At 40.4% G+C, this 19,783-nt stretch overlaps 3 protein-coding genes across 6 annotated transcripts; all 3 read right to left on the reverse strand.

The window, feature by feature from the left end:
- Positions 1-99: 99 nt before the first annotated feature.
- Positions 100-7,375, reverse strand: arl9 (ADP-ribosylation factor-like 9). Of its 4 annotated transcripts, none has more exons than XM_071457109.1 (4): positions 7,234-7,375; positions 3,930-4,110; positions 3,661-3,836; positions 100-1,812 (listed from the first exon to the last, which is right to left on the reverse strand). In XM_071457109.1, the coding sequence occupies exons 2-4, from the start codon at positions 3,997-3,999 to the stop codon at positions 1,636-1,638; spliced, it is 423 nt and encodes a 140-aa protein (XP_071313210.1). In that variant the 5' UTR covers positions 4,000-4,110; positions 7,234-7,375; the 3' UTR covers positions 100-1,635. The 4 variants fall into 4 exon arrangements, with proteins under 4 accessions (XP_071313210.1, XP_071313211.1, XP_071313209.1 ...); XM_071457110.1 differs by having other exon boundaries at positions 3,930-4,107; positions 7,234-7,257; XM_071457108.1 differs by lacking the exon at positions 7,234-7,375 and adding an exon at positions 5,445-5,864 and having other exon boundaries at positions 3,930-4,107.
- On the reverse strand, positions 6,066-7,460 carry LOC139605544 (snRNA-activating protein complex subunit 1-like). The gene has a single exon (XM_071457105.1). The coding sequence runs from the start codon at positions 7,332-7,334 to the stop codon at positions 6,225-6,227; it is 1,110 nt and encodes a 369-aa protein (XP_071313206.1). The 5' UTR covers positions 7,335-7,460; the 3' UTR covers positions 6,066-6,224.
- A 705-nt stretch (positions 7,461-8,165) lies between these two features.
- On the reverse strand, positions 8,166-18,995 carry srp72 (signal recognition particle 72). The gene is made up of 19 exons (XM_071457104.1): positions 18,837-18,995; positions 17,385-17,505; positions 16,500-16,620; positions 16,164-16,307; positions 15,887-15,998; positions 15,772-15,803; positions 15,134-15,258; positions 14,855-14,912; positions 14,593-14,724; positions 14,355-14,483; positions 14,034-14,106; positions 13,625-13,689; positions 13,307-13,402; positions 12,622-12,725; positions 12,318-12,395; positions 11,653-11,790; positions 11,443-11,480; positions 10,848-11,007; positions 8,166-9,944 (listed from the first exon to the last, which is right to left on the reverse strand). The coding sequence occupies exons 1-19, from the start codon at positions 18,934-18,936 to the stop codon at positions 9,764-9,766; spliced, it is 2,007 nt and encodes a 668-aa protein (XP_071313205.1). The 5' UTR covers positions 18,937-18,995; the 3' UTR covers positions 8,166-9,763.
- Positions 18,996-19,783: the final 788 nt, after the last annotated feature.

Raw genomic sequence — 19,783 nt, forward strand, 5'->3', positions numbered from 1 at the left:
TCTCAGATAAGATGTCTTTATTATTAGTTTTATCCCCATGAATATGGCACTGCATGGCGTTCTGTACGTGGATGTGTTACAATGAAAACACCACAGCAGTTTACTGGAAACACTTTATTTAAATGTGAAAAACACTTTATAAGACTATATTGAACTGGGAGGCATCTTTTCACACAGTACTTTAAACTGAACATGTTTTGATATTGGAAAAAGCTATGAAACTTTGGATGAAATTACAAAAATGTGCCTTTACATTCCTCATAAATGGTATATACGAAGGTTCTGCACAATTGAACAGCGTAGACCCATGAATTTCATCAAATAAAAAAAATAATAAGATAAAATAATGAGTAAAAGCTGTAATGTAATGTCTCTCTGAAAATCTGTGGTTTATATTCTCTTTTCCTCTTCAAGATATAGTAAATTCCTTTTTTAAGATTACGACAAACACATATCAGAGTAGGTTCTAAAGTTACTGCGTTTTTGAAGCTGTAATCCAACACTAACACTCCAGTGAGAAAAGATGTCATGTAGTGTTAAGGTTTGGTAACATCAGAAAAATTACTGGAGCGAACTGCCCTCAGCTTCAGCTCTACCTGATTCAGTCAACAGCTGTTTTATTGAGACATTAAATTTCCTGTTGAAGTAATGTTTTTTTAAACACTAACGGCACAACAGGGAGCTTGTCTTTTTCTTAAAGCTGCACTCAGCAAGTTTGCATGTTGGCGGCCCCAAATGGCAGAAAGGAGTCAGTGTATGAAAAGTGAAAATTAAAAAAAAAGAAAAAACACAGAGAAATCATGACAGGCACCATCGCTGACCTGCATACAGCAGAATCTTCCTCAGTTTTGTGTTTCGCTGACTGCACAGATTTAAACATTTAGGACTGATATGTTTATTGTCTCGTGAAAATCTCGCCCAGCACAGCCTTAAATCTTGATGTTGAGGTATTGAATATTCTGTGGATTATGACACATGAATAACATTATGATAACATCCAAATTAGAAAAATAATAAGTGTCTTTTCTTTTACATTTTTGATTGCATACACTGACACAATGAAAAAAAACAAAGAAGTTATGATGCCAACAAAGTGTTAGCTCATTGCAGGTGGTAGAGCTGCGGCCACTGGGTGCACAGATGGCCTGAAGTAAATCCACTGGGACTCTGTGCCATCTGAGCACCAGCGATAAAACCCGAAGGCAGCACCTGGACTGCTTTTAGAGTCGCTCATGTGTCATCATCTACAGAAGCAGACATTAATGAATAGCACTCAATAACAGTGTTGTAAAGTGACAGATTTATGGCTCTACCCGTCTCCTGCTGGGACAAAAAGAAAATACATTTTTGGTAAGAATAAAATTTGAAAACCAGCTTAAATAAACATAGGTCTGGAAAAAACATTTTAAATAAAAAAATAATTTTAGCATTCAGGTCTGGTCATTTGGTAACGGTGAAAATGTTTTTTTAATCCCAAATGTAACATACAAAAACAACAAGATTTAATTTTCTCACAAATAAATAAAAGAGTTTCAGCCAATCTGCTTTAGTGAAAACAGTAAAGTGCAAAGAAACTATTACAGAAACAAACACAGGATTAAGTGACAACCACCAACGGACTGAGACCAGAGTGTTTTATCTGCCCTCACAAACCATCTCCATGATCAGGTCCCGGGCGTCCTGAACGCCTGAGCTCAGCTGCGCCTCTCCCTTCTTCACGTGGGTACCGATGAGGAACAACCTGCGGTCTCCGACCTCGGACAGGGACAGAGCTTCGTGGAGGTCAGTGATGCTGCAGGCGCCGGGAAGATCCTGGAGACATGAAGGAAACATGAGGAGACGTCAGGGTGGAGCTGAGTCTCAAAAAATATTATCATCTGACTTTCTGATACTCGATCTGGAGGCAAGCTTTTCATATTCTGGAGCAGGTGGACTCCAGTCAGTTTCTATGTGTTGTCAGATAATCTAAATAAAACACCTCATCTTCTCTTCAGACTTTTAAACGTTAAGACTTAAAGACTCCACAGATCCTACTTTCGCTTTTTGTCAGAATTTGAATCGTTCCTACAAACCCTGGGATTTATGATCAGTTTCTCTGAATGAAAAAGCAGCATTACCACAGCGCTGATGGAGTTCAAGTTGGAAACAAACAACAATATGAGCAAATATTTCTCACTGACAGAGTTCATTTCTAATGAATCAAACAAGGGTCACGTATGTTTCTGTACTAAAGACGGACGAAGATGGCAACACTGAACATGATCCAGTGCCACAGAGCAGGTACTGTCAGTCTCAGACAGATCTTGAGAACATTTTGTAGCAAAACAAATTGCACAAAAGCACAACTCTGAACACAGCATCGTATACTTCGGTGATTTTGGGCTGTCCCAGAGGAAGGATGACCAAAGTGAAAGAAAAGTGGCGATATCTAAAATGATCTGTGAGGGAGGTTTAAAGATGGCTGTTGTCACATCTTGTAACCAAAAACACCCTGGGACAAAAAATGTCAGAAATTTAGGATGACCATCTCACAATGTGACCGCTGCAACAACCCAACCAACAGGAACGCTGCATGAAATGACAGCTGCATATGTTTATGTATGCTGGCAAAAACTTCACACTCCGCTTGCAACGTTGGCACCCTGAGCTTCCCCCTGCTACGACAGGGTCCACAGTCTCCTCCTCTTCTTCTTCTGTTTTTTTTCCAATACATATAAATACCGCTGTTGCAAGGGCTCAATTCTTGTTTAGCTTCATTATTTACCACTATAGCAACGCAGATGGAGGACGCACGCTGATGATTATGCTTATATGTTAACTTGTCTTATAGCCTATGATTCAGAAGGTGTTAATCATCATATGGTCTGCACACATCAAACATGATGTTGTACCCAAGTTTAGATTAAATCCATGTTGCACCGTATAGCCTGCAATAAACTTATAAGACTGATGAAATTGCTGCAGGTGCCTTAAGACACTTCTATGAATTTTCTCCAACTACTTTGATTTTTTCTTTTTAAATCAAAGTTCACATGACAACTCAGAACCTTCTCTTTACCAGTTCCAACTGAAACTGAACAAAAATCTATTGTTATGCTTTGACTTATTGATGAGAAAACAGTATTTGAATAGAGACCTGTTTTATTCATGTTTTACTCTTCATGGAATAAATAAATTAAAAAAAAAAAAAGTACTTTTAATTCAGTAGTTATTAAAATAACTCATAATCAGTGTAATCTCATCTGAACACAAGATCTGAAATTATCAGTTGATTCATTGATCTGCTGATTTAAAAACATTGATCAACAGCTATACTGATAATCCATCGTTAAGGTAATTTTTTTTTTACCAAAAAAAAACTTAACTGACTAAAGCTCATGTTCTGCTTCCTAATGTGAATATTTTTTTTAATTCTAATTTATCTCCTATACCAAACTGAATACATGTGGGTTCTGGAGTTTTGATTGGATGACTATTTTAGACTAAATGATTTATCGAGAACATTATCAGCACATTAATCTATTAAAAAAATAATAGTTAGTAGCAGCACTGGAGCTGCCTTAAATGTTTCTAATTTTAAACTGAGCCAGGTTCTTTGAGGACAAGGGGCCCAGAGGCTTTTGTTGAAACCAGTCTGGAGTGGTTTTCTGTCATGCTCACCTGTTTGTTGGCCAGCACCATTAGAGGCAGGCGGGGGTGAGAGGCCAGCAGCTCGTGTAGATGCTTCTTAGCGACTGGGAAGCGTTGTGGGTTGGAGGAGTCGACCACGAACACCAGCAGAAGAGCCTTGGACATGTACCTCTGCCAGTACAGTCGCAGTTCCTCTTTACCTCCGACTGACAGAGAGACAGACACACAGACAGACATATGACCGTCACCATCGCCTCTGTTTTTGCTCACTCAGGTGCTGAACAGGAGCTCAGACTCACTTTCTAGGAACTCGACGTGCAGGTCCTCTCTGTTGATGGAGACGGCGTTGAAGCCCTGTGTCGGCTGCATGTCCTGCTCCAGGCTGCCTGTGGCCAAGCAATGCAGCAAACTGGTTTTACCGGCTCCATCCAGACCCAGAACCAGAACCTGTGTCCCCCCTGACTGCACATGCCTGGACTGCTGCACACACAGAGACCAGTACACATCAGATAAGGGCCGGTTATTGTTTGAAAGTTTGCAATACCAACACTCGCATGTTCATCTGTGTCTTCACATGATGTAGAAATACGAGACCTTTTCTTTGATGAAAAACTGGCTAAACTTTGCGAAATTAAAGCCAGACAATTAAATAGACAGACATTACCTTAATGCAGATATATTAGAATCAGCAGACATCGGTTGAAATCAAAGATCTTTAGGTTATGAGGGGTTTTAGAGACAGTGTCCCTATTATTTATCTTTTAACTGTAAAATGTCTTGCTTGTTCACAATTATCTAATAACCAAATATAAGGGATCGTTTTCAAAACAGTTTGTTTCTGTTATGTGAAAAGTTAATTAAAAGAACATATTCTAATTAAGAGAGAATCACATTAAAGTGAATGGAAAAGTGGTCTCAGACTTTTGGACCCCAATGTATCCTGTAAATTACAGTTACCTGGCTATAAGTTGAAATACTATTGATAATTTATCACACAGTGATCTACTACATTTCCCAGAATGCCCCATATCAACACCCAGAGAACCTACCTAAACTTGCTGTGGAGTGTTGTGGCCATGAAAATATACATATTTCATAATTGAAGGCAAAAAAAAAAAAAAAAAAAAAAAAAACCCTAACATGCCTCGCCTCGCTTCTCGCCTTTAAAATTCACATGAGGACATTTGGTGGCACACTGAATTATTGAATGACCTACTGGGCACAGCAGGGGCCCCTCGAACCTTTAGGCCCCTGGGCCTGAGGCCCTGTGTGAAGTGGCGGTTAATATTTCAAACAAACAACTACAAGGAGACACAGACGAGTCAAAATGGACTCAAAATGTGGCTGTTTTGCATCTATTTGTTTTGTGGAGAGATGCAAAATGATCACTGAAAGACGCAAAACAACAAAAAAGCGACATAAAACAACTGAAAAGAACCACAGAGACTCAAAAGGAGTATGACTAGACACAAAATGCCTACTGAGGCATGCACAGTGACAACACAGACACATTAAACAAGTAAAAAGACAAAAGCACCACACAGAGGTGCAAAATTACTTGAATGTAAAAACGGCAAAACAGAGTTAAAACAAAAAGATGCAAAACAACCACAGAGAGCGTGTTTAAGTGTGCGGGTCTTGTTGTATGTAGGAGGGGTGGGGGTCTCTGGCATGTCAGTTCCCAGGGGCCCACTCCAGCCCTGCAGACTCACAGTCCGCCCGTGGTCGGTGGCTCCATGATAACACACTCTTCACCTGCACTGTGTCCAGTCAAGCTGCATTCATTGTTTTATTTATTTATTTATTTATTTTACCTCTTTTTGCGCAGCAGCAGCGACCGCAACAGTTTGTTCAGGTATAGCTTCCTCTCTCCTCTGCTTCTCCTCTTCCTCCTTTCCGCCTCCTCCTTCCTCTCGGGGACCCCTACCGTGCAGGCCGGGCCGGGACTCCGGCTTCTTCTGCCCGGAGGAGGACGCGTAGCTCCAGATAAGATACGCGACTCCTCCCGCTACAACGACGGAGGCGCCGAGGACACCGGCTTCTTTCAAACCGAACATGGTGCTGGACTGCCGGGTTCCGCGCTCTGGTTAGACGGGCATGGTATTTGTTTTTGGTGAAGCTTTAACTTCGTGTCCGCCTCCTCCTCCTCCTCCTCTTGCCTTCAACAAGTGGATTAACTCACAGGAAGCTCAGGAGGAACTTCTTCAAACGATATTTCCGGGCTGAAGTGTGAGGGTTTTTTTTTTTTTTTTGTTGTTGATGCAGAGTGACAGTCTGGCCACCAGGTGTCACCATTATTCTTAACATTCACTATATTACCTCAAAGGTCTTCTCTCTGGTCCAATATTTTCTTTTATAGCCAGTACAGCACAGTCAGCCTTTAGCATTTCAAAGCAATTTGAAAGGTCAGCAGTATAAATAAGAATGAGAGACAATTAGCAGATAAGTATATTTATTTACAATTAAAGGGTTCCAATTATTAAAGAAGTAACTAAAGAGACAGTTCAAATCCAAATGTTTATCAAATTAAAATGTCTTTTTTTTTCCCAATGAAGAAAACTAGGCGGAACATGGAAGGACAGAACTTGATCTCATCATGGTCTGAAGGGTGCTACCTGGTTGGTCCTCCTCCCTGGGACCCTCTCCAGCTTCTCAGGAGCACTCAGGAGCCAGCCCTGGAGCTTGCCATCCTCTTGCATCTCCCCGAGGGTCTTCCGGGTGCGGGCCCTGAGTGATGGAGGCCTCTTCCTCTGAACAGACACAGTCTCCTGCACCTGCTCTACGCCTGAGGTGGATGAGTCCACCGTCTTGGCCTGGCGGTGCCTCCGGGACTTGGGTGCGTCTTGGAAGTTGTTGTAACTCTTGTGTTTGATGGAGGACAGGAGCCTGGCCCTGGTGCTGCTGGACTGAGCTTCAGCTTCGTCATCATCATCGTCGTCGTCGTCGTCGTCGCCGTCATCGTCATCTCCAGCGTCCTTGACTTTGTTTTCTTGTGAGAAAGTCTTCTGCTGCCAGGCGATGAACTCTGACATGCAGTCCTTCAGGCTTGAGGCGAAGTCTCGGTGCGTCATGGTGACCTGGCAGCTGACCTCCGCTGTGGCCTCCTTCAGCTTCTCGTAATGACTGTGGATGCTGGTCACCTCCTCCACCATGTCCGTAGAGATGAGATCCTGCACAGCTGTGGTCCTCCCCAGAAACTTTCCACACACAGTTTCCCTCTTCGGTTTCCTCTGCTTTTGGAAGGTGAGAAAATGTGGCATGGCGACGTAGTGTATGGCTTTGGTCGCAACGAGCTTCCTGTAGATATAAACCACATCTTGATGGCCAGCGTCCACAGAATCTTTGACAAACTTCTGAACTTGAGCCCAGTCCTTCAGGGCGAGTCTTATCTTCACAGGTGGTACGTAAAGCTGTGTGTTGTAAAAACCAAACATCAAATACAAGCCTCCAACTCTGATTTGGTAGCTGTATGGCGGCAGGAAGTACTTCACAGCTGTGGCCATGGCTACTCTGCTGAATCTCTTCATCTCACCCCCACTTAAGAGTCCAATGAAGACATCTGAGAAGCCCATCTGCCTCCAGATGGCTGTAAACACCTCATACCTCACTGAGTCGGTGTGCTGGAAGCGAGCCAGCAGCTCCTCCACGTCTTCTGTCAGAGGGCTGTAGAAGAAATCTGAGTAAACGGGCGGCAAACGAGGCATTCTGTCCGCGAAACACCACCTCGGATCCCCGCCACTAAACCCCCACTAAACCGCCCATCAAGACAGGTGAGGTTCGCTTTTGGCCAATCACGTTAGAGTTTTTTTTTTTTTTTGCGAGTGGGCGGGGTTAATTATGGTTAATTATGGCAATAATTATCCACAGGCTGATGCAGGTTTCCACTGGGGCATGGTAGGGAAAAAGAAAAGTGCACGATTAGTAATATCCTGTAAGGTGGAAAACATGAATGAGCCCTCAATCAAAAATACCTCAGCGAAAAATGTTGAGGTTGGGTTAAACTGCTTTAAAATGATTTATATAAACGTTAAACCAATGAAATGAAAGCACAGATTCATTCGTGCAGAAAGTGAAGACTGCAAACTGTTATACATGCTGCACATAACTATAATAATAATCAGCTAATCAGCTGATGAGGGCAGACCATAAATTTCACCCATTATAATACATTATTGATTTTATTTCAGAATTATATTTCCCTGGTTTTATTTTGAAGGCCATATTCAGAAAGGTTTATTTAAAAAAAACTCCTGGGGTTTCACAGAGGAATATTGTCCCATCAAAGATTTACATGTGAAAACCTACTGTATCCTGTCAGTAGAGGAGCACTAGTCCACCTGTTTTATCCTAACAAGTGGATGAATTTCTGTTCAAACTATACAAACCAATGATCAAACTCATTCATGTGCTTTAATTCTCTCCGCAGACCCAAAATGGTGAAGAGCATTGGCTGTGGAGTGTTGGGCATGATACTGATAACAAATGCAACATCAACATAATTGAACAAATATTACATGCAACACAGGAGTCTTGAGTCGCTGTTGACAAGAGTTTTATTAAGACTTAACAAAATGGAACATATGTTTGGCCAAAATAGTCTCTCTCTTTCTCATTTCTTAAAACATGCATCTGACATAATGAAACTCAAGAATTAAAATTCTTTTGCTTGAATTTAGACCAACACAGGGATTCAAAATAAATATTCTTTAACATTGCATCCAATGCCCAGTGGTTGATGGTCAGCTTACTGAAAGTAAAGGGACAATTTAAAGAAATATGATGCAGGCATTCAAATATTGAGACCCGGGAAATTATTAAAGACAATTCTCTAAAAATTGAACTTAAAGTTACTTTGCAAAAGCAGCTGTTTTCCTAAAATGTCCTTAAACTAATGTGTGGTTTTTACAGTAGCGACTCCGCAGTATCAAGATGACTTCAGTCCAAAAATGACAATAACTTCACTTTTATTACTAAATAAAAATGTAATGGTTCAACAAAGTGGCTCGTTGTACACACTGCATATATAAGGTGACACTTTCTGTGCAATCAAAAAAATTAGGCTGTGTGGAACTTGAGAGGACGGTGGCCAATCTGAATTAAGAGCTGACAGCATGTCGCAAAGCAGAAGGAGCTCTCAGAGCCGCAGGAGCTGGCCTCATGTCAGACTCTTCAAGATGAAGTGATGAAGCAGCCTGAGGATAGAGTGCCCAGCACAGTGTCACCAGTAGAAGCACTGAATGAGATTGTGCAGGATTTGGAGGAGAAGCTGATTGACAGTGAAAGTGAACCAGATGACTGAAGAGCTTCAGTGTGTGAGCAGAGGAAGAAGCTCTCCAGAGCTCTGCAGAGGAGACGGAGAAGCTGCTCTCTGCAGTTACATCAGTGACTGCAGAGAGGGAAACCAGCTCAAGATGAACCTGCAGGAAAATGTGGAGATGATTGGGAATCAGGAGGAGCTGAGAGGACAGCTCTGGAGAAGAACCGAGACTAGGAGGGGCTGATCAGACGGGTGGAGGCTGCACAAACATCCACACAGGATGGTGCTCTCGTGGAGTTTCGTGCACAGCTGGAGGCGCTACAAACATGTGTCAGAGTTTCTTGATGCATCAGGAAAACTGGGTCTCACAGAGCCAGCAGCAGGGGAGTTTTTCCCTGTCTGGTTTGAGTAACTAAAGACAGACGGTGCTGTAATGCTGCACAGATTGTTAAGCCCTGTGAAGCATGAGTGAATAGTGTTATTGGGCTATACAGTATAAATAAAATTTAATTTGATCTCCAAACACCAAGCAATTGCACAGAAAAGCATTTTTTTCAGCATTTTTTAAAAAATAAACAGTTAAGTGACTCTTTTGATAAAGTTTTCCTTTGTTTGTTTAACTCTCATTTCAAAAGCCACAACTGAAACCAAAATAAAGCACTACCACTCAAGAAAACATCTGCTTTTGAAGAGCAACAAAGTTAATTTTAGTGGAACTGCCCTTTAAAAATTCTAGCACAAAGGGGAGATTTTGGTTTCACGTGTTTAAATGAATGGCCACAACAAAACTAAAATTAACCTTGGAAAAAAAGAGAGTTTGATTTCTTGGAGATTTCTCAGCCACACAGATGTCGGTGGATCCTGTGGCTCCTCTGACTACCAGCCTCCTTTCCCGCCCTTCTTCTTCTTCTGTGGTGCCTTCTTGCGAGTAGCCCCTGAGGCTGCGGGTTTCTGCTGCCGTGGGGGGACCACATTGCTGCTGGGGGCTGCAGATGAGCCAGACGCAGACCCTGGTCTCGGGGAGGTAGGGGGGCTACTGGCTGTCTTACTGGCGTCCCTGCAACAGAGGCACAACCAAAATCCTGTCAGAGATTGTTCTCAAATATAAGATGATATTTTCTCTGAATATTATAATTTAAGTAGTTAGAGTTAGTAGTATATTTAAGTAGTTAGAGTTGTGTCATAAACATGTCTGTTTATAGTGTTTTCTTTAGATTTTGTCAGACTTAAAAGTATTAAGGAAGCTCAGTTTAATTTACACAATTCTCTGACAGCTCCTGTTGGGTGTTTTACTGCTGCAGAGAATATGTCCTGTAAACACTTTCAGCTGTTAACTGATGCTGCAACTAACGGTTATTCTCTAGATAAGATGATGTCTTCAGTTTTCTCTCTGTCCAACCAACAGAGTGCAACGTAAAGATATTCAGTTTCTAACAATATTAAATACAATATTCACATTCAAGAAGCTAAATCCATCAATTGTTTTCATATTTTTGCTGTTTCATTTTAGCTTTAATGTAAATTTTACTTCTGTGTGTAGCAACTAATTTATTTATCACCTGTTTCAGCACTATTCTCAATATCTATATAATCAGGGCTGCCTAATATGTAATGTATTGTGCCAAAAAATACTATTCCCTTATGCGATTCTGTTAGAAGTCTAATAAATGCACATTTTGAAAGCTGATATGTTCTATCTGACATCGCCTGGTGTTGAAGTAACTCAGAGAGTCCTAGCAGACAGATTTCTCCTTCCGGTGAGACTGACAATAATTTTTATTTTGGCTGTTTCTTCTGTGCAGCAGCTGGAGAGCTTCACTGAGGACTCATTGGCAGGGAAACAAAGAGGACAATTTCTTCCATTATAGGAGCTGATTAGGATTCAATTACAGGAAATTGCACCCAGACAGCACTCCTCGCAGGTGATGTGCACACACATGTGACTGTGGAGTTTACTCACAGCTCGGCACATGCTCCTGCCGTCGCTCCCTGTGTTCCTTTTCCTATCTGCTCCTTCTTCTTCCCCTTCTTCTTGCCTCTGTAGTAGGAACGCTCCCTCATGGGCAGCCACCTCTCGGGGTCAGGCGTTGCTTTGGGGTCGTAGTTCTTGGGTAATTTGCCTGAAATGAAGATGAAGTGACATCAGTGAAAAGCAGCACTTGGGTCAGCCGGTGTCTGTGCTCTGTGGTCGATTACTATGTCCTTAAATGACCTTAAAGAATAAACAAGAAAGACTTTATTGCCTTAAAAGGATAAAAGACCAACATATATCTAAAATGGATCTTGTGCATGAGCAAATAAGCTCTAACAATAATGTTGATAAGGGATCGCACATTTTATTATGCCTGTTTTAAATGAAGACAAAGACTTTACAGCATATTCTCTAAAGTGTCAGTCAAAACTTCATTGCTGTAACAGACTCATGTGTCTCAGTGGCGTATTGTCAACACCATTTAATTTTGTTTTACTGTATTTTTTGGTTTAAAATTGATCTTATTTTGAAAACAACCTGTCCCACACTCAGTATTTGACTCTCAGTGGAGGCAGAAACATACCTTTCTTTTTCTTCTTCTTCTTCTTGATCTCTCCTTGGCTGTAAAGGAAATGGAGACATATAAGCAAACAGGGGGGACGTATGGCCACCTAAGCTCATTCTAGAGTATACAGATCAGCGCATCTTCAAGAGAAGATGTGTAGGGAAAATTAGAAAATGTTCAGATCATCATAAAGATGATGTGTCAGGCTGAGTGTGGAGGAGGGTTTACCCTTGTTCTTTAGGAAGATTTTCTCCTGTGACTTTAGCGGCTTTTTTCCTAACGTATGTGGCTCCGTGGGAGTTCTCCAGCTCGTCCACGTCCACGTTGAAAGACATGGTGTCTGCAGATGGTAGGTGCTTGCTGAGGCTGGGGAGGAAATGCTAAGGAACCATTTCAGCATTGGCATTATACGTATTATAAATGCAGCACTGTTGTCCCTACATGAGTTTGTGGCTTATATGAAATTAAATGAAAACAAAACAAGCCAATACTAGTCAATAGCAGATCAGATTCTGGTCTTCTGAGGCTGTAACTAACAGATATTATTATTATTATTATTTTCTCAAACAACTAAAAAAATTTCAAAAAATGATGGAAAATCTAATTATGTATTCCCAGATGGTAGTGTCTTCATATTCCTTCTTTCATCGGACGATCAATTCCAAACAAAGATATTTATATAGAACAGAGTGAGGCAGGAAATTCTCACATTTGAGAAGCTGCAATCAGAGAACTTTTGACATTTTTTGCTTATAAAATGTCTTAAATGATTAATCCAGAATAAAAGTAGTTCATTTATAGCTCATTTTCTGTTGATCAAGTAACTGACTAATCAACTTCTGTTTGGGCTCTGCTGTCCTCCATTTCAGTGATTTCAGAGGGTGAAAGGATACGATTTGGCTTTATCTGTGTCCACCAGAGAGTACGCCGAGATGAGTTGTGCCAATGTGTGGATGTCGTTGGTGTTTTGCCTGTTTCAAGAAAAGGTTTAGAAAATGAAATGTCATTGTTGCAAAGGAAGAAACTGCATAAACTTGTTGTGATATCAAGCCATTTGAGAACTTCATAAATGTCTGAGCTACTTGACATCATGCTGGCAAGATGACTAAACAAAAAGCAGAGTCAGATAGATAAACATGAGTTGTTTTTTTTCCCCAGATATTCCTCACATATTGAACTGGAGGACTGTAAACTCACTTCCACAGCTGCTCCAGATCACTAATGGCTTCTTTTTTCCGTCCGTACTTCAGTTTGAAATTAGCAGCTTCTCGTACAAGAGCCAAGTGTGCAGCAGATCCGGGCTGTGGAGAAGAAAACACCAGGAACATCTTCAATATTTATCTTTAAAAATATGTTGCCATCTCTGTTCTGCACTGCATTTGTCAACATAGCTTGTCATTAACATACTGGTTTCCTCCCTGGATGTTTTTTTTAATAAGATTCTGTAAGTGGCTATCATGGCTGATGTTAGCTAACCAGTTGCTTTTCAATAAATTGAATGATGAGGATGACGATAAAAGTCATCATTCAAGTCATCAATATTTAAAGCTTTTGTAAATGTCAGTTTAAGACTTTAATATATTCTAAGGCTTTTTGTTTTTTAATTAATTGAATTTAATACTTTCAGACTATTCGAGACCTGCAGACACTCTGAATTTAATGATTTTCTCTCAGGAAACAACTACCAGGGTGTGTACGCCCGCATTCTTTACTTGGACATACAAATAATTACTGTTGTGCCACATATATCAGCCACAGAGCAGTTTATCATCTCTACCAGCTCTATGTAAAGAGATTACAAAGACTGATTACTACCCTATGATGTCCAGCTGCACATGTTCAATCTGCTATAAAATAAAAAAACACAACACTGGACACCAACCTGTTCAGACTGGTAGTGCCCAATAGCTTGTTTGAAAACATCAATAGCGCCGTCGATGTCTTCTTCGTGGGAGTACATTGTTACCAGAGCTGAGACCTGAGGAGTCAAAGGCAGAGATGAGTTGGATGGAACGAGAAATGACTGAAGCTACAATCAGGGTGTTTACACAGTTATTAGAGTATAACACTGACAAGAGCTGATGAGGTCAGGTGACACAACCTAAGCAAGAAATAACCAACCACCATGGAAAGAGACAACACTGCTCAAAAATCACTTGTGGAAAACTCCAGTAAAACATTGTTGTCTTTTCAGACTTACCATCCCTGATTTGTGCTTGAACTCTTCAATGGACCTCAGGACATCACAGGCTTTTGTTACGTGACCTGACAACCAAAACAACAAAGCTCTTCATCATTGAAGTTCCTCACACACAGTGTTAAAGCACAAAAACAGCCGCTGGCCCATAGTGTAACTTAGATTATCAAAATTAAATCACAAGACACTAATTGAAAACATCATATTCTTCCATTAGAAGTTGCAATGATTATGTGAAGATGATTCACAAAAAAATTCCAAGGTTTAACAATAAAATATGCTTTCATTTGACAGAGATAGTCATATTTTTACTACAGGATGCTGGAGCATTTTCAAATGACATCCAGGGTTAAAGGAGCAGAGGTCTGTCTGAACGCATCAAATCATAATCCTGGTCAAAACAAGTCAGTACCTTGTATTAAATAGAGTTGTGCCATTGTCAGTTTGATGCCAGACGCACTCTCTGGGTGTTGATCTGAGAATTGCTGGAAAACACAGGAACAGACAGTTAGCGTGGTCATTGAAAATGCAAATTATTAAACACACAATAGTGTCAATATCAACCTTGCATGTTACCTGAAAACAAATTATTGTATAGTCAGTAAAGCTGTCAGTAAAGACAGTAAAACATCAGTAAAGTTGGTGCCTTACTTTACCCTTGGACTTTTACATAATCACAAAAGGTTGAGTTTTTTGTTTTTAAGACAAATCAGGCAGCAGCGGTCATCTGTACCTGGAGCAGCTCTATGGCCTTGCTGTGCTGCTTCTCCCTGCACAGCTGAGCGACCTGGATGAGGACTGGTCGTGGGTGACCTGGGTTCTGAGACTGAAGACTGGATGAGAGTTTCCTGCACTGGTCAGCCTGGTAAAGACAAACAGCAACGTAAATAACACATGGAATTCAGGAAAAAATCAGCCATTACTGCTGTTCTGAATCACAGCGGGTTTTTTTTTTCTGCTATAGCTTTTACCTGATTTGTGTACATAGCCAGGAGAGCTTTGTTGAATTCGATGGCCTGCAGCTGCTTTTTCGCCAGCTTGTATTCAACGCCTTCAGCATTCGTGAGTTTCACCTTTTTCTTGGAGTCAAACACGTTTTGGTCCTGAGGGAACGCACAGAGTGTTAATGAAAACATCTATTGCTCCAGTTGGAATCCAGTTTTATGGGCTTCGTGATGTGGCAAAGACTTAAGAATTAATTAATTAAACATGGCAAGCTCGCCTTCTGCCCACCTTGTTTATTGTGATGATATTGTTGGCAGTCACAGCAAGCAGCCCCACATCTGATGGCCTGAAAGTAAATCAAACAATTACTTAAATATTTATTTATGGCCTTTTAAATGCCTGTTGAAACCAGCCCCTTTGCATCTTGCACAAATGTACAAGTGCCATCACCACACAAGTTCAAACTGTAATATGACAACGTCCTTTCAACCTGAGTTATGTTCTCTTCATTTATATTCCCATCATCTGTTTTGGGACTAAATTGGATGTGACAGACCCTGAACTTACTTGAGCTTGATGACCTGGTTATAGAGCTGCAGTGCCTCATCTGTCCGACCTTGTAACTGCATGACGTACGCCATCTGAGAATGGATGACAGCCAGCTCTGACTCGATGTCCTCTTCAGTTACGTCCTGCAAGGGAACAAAGCAGCGATGACAGTGATTATTCTGGGGAAAGTTAAGAGACAGGAACTAGGGAGAATACATCTGAGAAGTAAAGAATGCAATCTCGTTATTCTAAATCTACACTTCTCTACATTTTAACTCTTTGATCAATTTGTAACATCCACCTTCTTCCTTGCAATCAGACCAATAAATATCATTTTCTAAACCTAAATCTGTATCGAGACCAAACTCTTCCTGGAAATCAGATTGTGGTTGATGCTCTACAGGAGTTACTTACAGTTTCACTCTCAAGACAAAACGGATTATTGACAACAACATTAATGTCTTCCGTAAGTGTTTGGGACTTTTCCCAAGCTTATCTAGTCCAACATAATGGAAAATTCAATTTCCAGACTTAGAATTAGAGCTCATACTCTAAACAACTCTAGACAAAGTGTATTTTAGTGGTCGATCTCCTTGAAAATGGATGTGACTTGATACATGATGCTTAAATGTTTTGAACAACAAACAAAGACTTACAGAATCATCTGCCAGAGAGACTCTGCAAAACTCTGAAGAAGAAAACAATCAGTTAATACCAAATCACAAAAGGACAAAATTACTTGACAGGAAAGGTAGAAGGACCAGGACTGACCCTCTGCTTGTCGTAATTTATTAAAGGCTTCTGTCAGCTGTCCTTGGCCAATCAGAGCGCAGGCAGTGTTGTAACACAGCTCATACGTCGACTCAGGAAGACCAAGATCTTCCTGCAGTAAGGAAAGAAAACCATCTTAAAATAATGTACAGTTGTGAGATAAATTTATACTTTGACCTTGCTAAGTTTTAAAACAGATGTGAATATTAAAAAAACTACTCAACAGTGTCAGCAAAAAAGCCAAAATGAAATTGTAAATTAGTAGAAGAGTGTTTACCATGGGGGCGTTTTCCCACTGACTCATTGCAGCCACCACAGCAGCCAGGTTGGTCTTCCTCTCCTCCTCATACTCATCCTGAGAGTTCCTGATCAGGTCCGTGTAGACGGACTTGCACTCACTGTAGCGCTCCAGTCTGTACAACTAGAAAAAGGCAAATCCAGTCAGCAGAGATCTCTGCTTTGTCAGCACAATGGGAACTAAACAACACAGGCTTCAATGATTAGAAAGTTCATTGTAGTGAGTGTGGAGATTTAGCGCTTTCTACATCTTCAACATTGAGGTAAGCAGGATCACTGTCCATCCACCTTAACAGTCTCAACCAAAGAATCTCACCACTTGACCATAGAGCTCCTTCAGCTTGTCTGTTTGCTCAGGGGCACCTTCAATGGTCTTCAGGGAACTTTCCACTCTGTTCAGCCGGTACTCACAGTATGCCTTCTCAAACACAACCTCACTAACGGAAAAGAGAAAATAAAAGTCATTTCAATGGGGAGATAGTGTCAACCACGAAATGTAAAGCAAATGTGCAAAGCTTGAAACAAGCATGACAACAGTTTTATATGATACTGTTTAAGTATTAATAACAGTGTCAAATATCATAATATTTAATCATTTGATCATATCACTCTGATTTTACTACTACCTTCCTCCTCATTACAGCATTGACTTAGTGATTTTGCCTCTGGTCTATAAAGGACTTCATGGTCACTCAAAGTATATATTTCACATGTTTCCGGTTAGATTTAAATTTTACAACAAGACTGTTATCATAATAATAAAATTCAATACAGTTTTGTTTAGTGTTAGCTACACTTATGTTATCACAGCTGTATCTTTGCAGTTGCTCAAGAATAATAAAAATAAACTTGAACTTGATTAATCAGCGAGTCAATGAAATGTCGAAAGGAAATTTTAAAAAGTCAGGTGACGCCTTGTGTTATCTGCTCAATAGTTCAAAAAAATTCACTTATAATGGCATAAATCAATAAGCAAATCCTCACATTCTGGAAGCGAGAATCAGACATCTTTCACTTTTTTGCTTGATTACATAACTGAAATTATTCAATTATCAAACTAGCAGCTGAAATAATTTTCTGACACTCCATGAGTCTGCTGTTTGCTTCAGCTCCAGTGATATGAACCATACACATTGATCAGACAGCACAGGTAGAAGTTAATGTAAAAAAAAAAAAATATTAATAACAATGTGTTGTTTACCTGCCGAGCACCTTTGAATGGGTGTTCATAACATTCAGAGCCTCTTTGAAGCTGCCGTTCTGCACTAGGCAAACAATTTTACAGTGAAGGGCCGTCACATCATCTCTGTTTTCATGCAAAACTGGAACAGAAGAAAAAACACACACACACTGAAGTTTGCTTCCAGTTCAGCAGTAAAGAGGCAACTTAAGTTAGCAATTCTGTTTTTTGCACTACTTACTGTTGTGAAATGGTGTTAAGACATCCTAGTTTTCAGATTTTTAAAACCTTTATTTAATTCATGAGAGCAAAAAAGCCAATTTCCCTGCTTTACAGTATTGCCACGACAATGTGTCTTTTTGTGAATAAGTCGTAAGTAAACAAAATTAAATCTAATTTCAAACCTAACTTTTTGAGTTTGAGAAAAGATTTTTTTAAAATAGGAATCAAAAATTAAATGGAGACTAATTTCAAGTGGCATAAGGACACATTGAGATATTACCAATAGAATCAAAGTTTCACAAACCTGAGACTGTGTTTACAACAGTTTTTACACTTCATGTGCTAATCTAGTCCAGATTTCCCAAATCTAGGCATAGTGATCTAGATCTGGTCTGAAGAGGTCTAGATGGACAAAAAAAGTTGTGAAATTATCCTTTTTGTGTTTTCACAAATGGATAGAAGGTTTCACAAATCTGAAACCAAGTTTAAACAATCTTTAGCCTTCCTTGGTCAATGTGGGCTAGATATGACAAACTGAAATATAGTGGTTTTGGATCTGGACCTGGTCTGATGTGGTCTACATGGGGAAAAGTAATAACAGTGAAGTTCTTATTTCCCAAAGGTAGATTTAAGGTTACATAAATCTGAAAGTGGCCGTTAACCCGTATTAAGGCTTTAACTAGCCGGTTTGACTCCTTTTCAATCAGTGGTGCAGAAATGCGAAGAATCGGTTGCACAGTATTGACATTTAAGTTTCCTTCAAGTCTCCAACTTCTGTCGACAGATTAACGGCAATATGAGACCCACACAGTGATTTAACTGTCTAAAAATGATAATAAAGAGACGTATAAGCGTTTTTACAAGTTTGGTAACAGCTGGCTGAAAGCTGATCATCTGCCAAACATGAGAAGTTAGCTGTCGGGCTAGGGACACGTCAGTTTTCAGGGGAGGACGGCCCCTTTCTAAGGCAAAATATCATTTATTTAAATAACGTGAAACACAGGGAAACCAAATTTATTTGTAGCTACAATCCCTTATAAACACGGTTATGCGCAGTAGTTGGGTATACAAAGCTTAGTTGATGCTTGTGGCATCTGGCAAACAACCGTATAACGGCCGCTAGCTTAGCCACAGGCTAACAGCTGGCCCCGTGGACCCAGCTAACCGGAGCCCCAAGAAGGCACCGGCCGCCTGCTCTTTGACCTCAGCTCCGGCTCTATTTGAGAGTAACGTTAACACACAGTTTCCTACTTTTTGTCAGAGCTTTCAGGGCTCTTGTGTAGTCTCCATTCTGTCCGCAGCGGTTCACTTCGGTCCACAGCGAAGCCACGGACACCCCCCCGCTCGCCATCTTGGCTGAATGGCTTCCACTCGACTTGCGGAAGAAGAGGGTGTACACATCCGGGTCAACGCGGTTACATTTTAAACACAATTAAAATACACGAACTGAAGATCGGTTACTATCTACGACTTTGTTTCAAAGTTAATACAAATTCAATATTTTGGATTTTTTTTTTTAATTCAGCAGTGACGCAGACAAACGATGCCTTCACAGCCCTATTTAAAAAAGCGTAGCAGGCAGCTCCAATTACTGAATGCCAGGGACCTAGAACAGAAATCTGGGCCCCATACACTTTAGCCTCAGTGGGTGCCCTGAAAGCTTGAGGCTCTTATTCTTTGAACTAAATAACCATTGACTTATCTAAGCCATTGACTGAGGATCAGAGAATGAAGATAACTGATGCCTACAAAGCAGGAGAGGCTATGAAAAGATATCAAAATGTCCACTGTCTGAAATGCCATTAAGAAATGACAGGCCCAGTGTTAAACAACAATTTATCCCCTGACTTATCCCCCAACTTAATCCAGACTCAAATTAGGGTCAAAATTATTTTCATCTTGTAAAGTAATATTTATGAATAATTCCAGTTTGTATTTATTGTAAATCACTGTAAATCAACCATTGCAAACTTCAAAGGTTGATTTACAAATTTCACAAGTTACAAGTTTACAAATTCAAGTTTGTGCAAATACAAAAGAGATTTATATTTGAAAAAAAAAGACTTGCTGGTTGTGGGGGACCATAAGGTTTGGTGCTGGCCTGAGGTGGATTCTGGCATCCCTATGAAATACACAAAAGTTATGTTTGGGTTTTTGTCTTGTTTCCCTGCCTGCAGGCAGGTCTCTGGAAACACCAC

Source organism: Trachinotus anak, unplaced genomic scaffold (assembly GCF_046630095.1).
Source record: "Trachinotus anak isolate AG129_WGS33_773 ecotype Australia unplaced genomic scaffold, CSIRO_AGI_Tana_v1 ptg000021l, whole genome shotgun sequence".
NCBI lineage: Eukaryota > Metazoa > Chordata > Actinopteri > Carangiformes > Carangidae > Trachinotus > Trachinotus anak.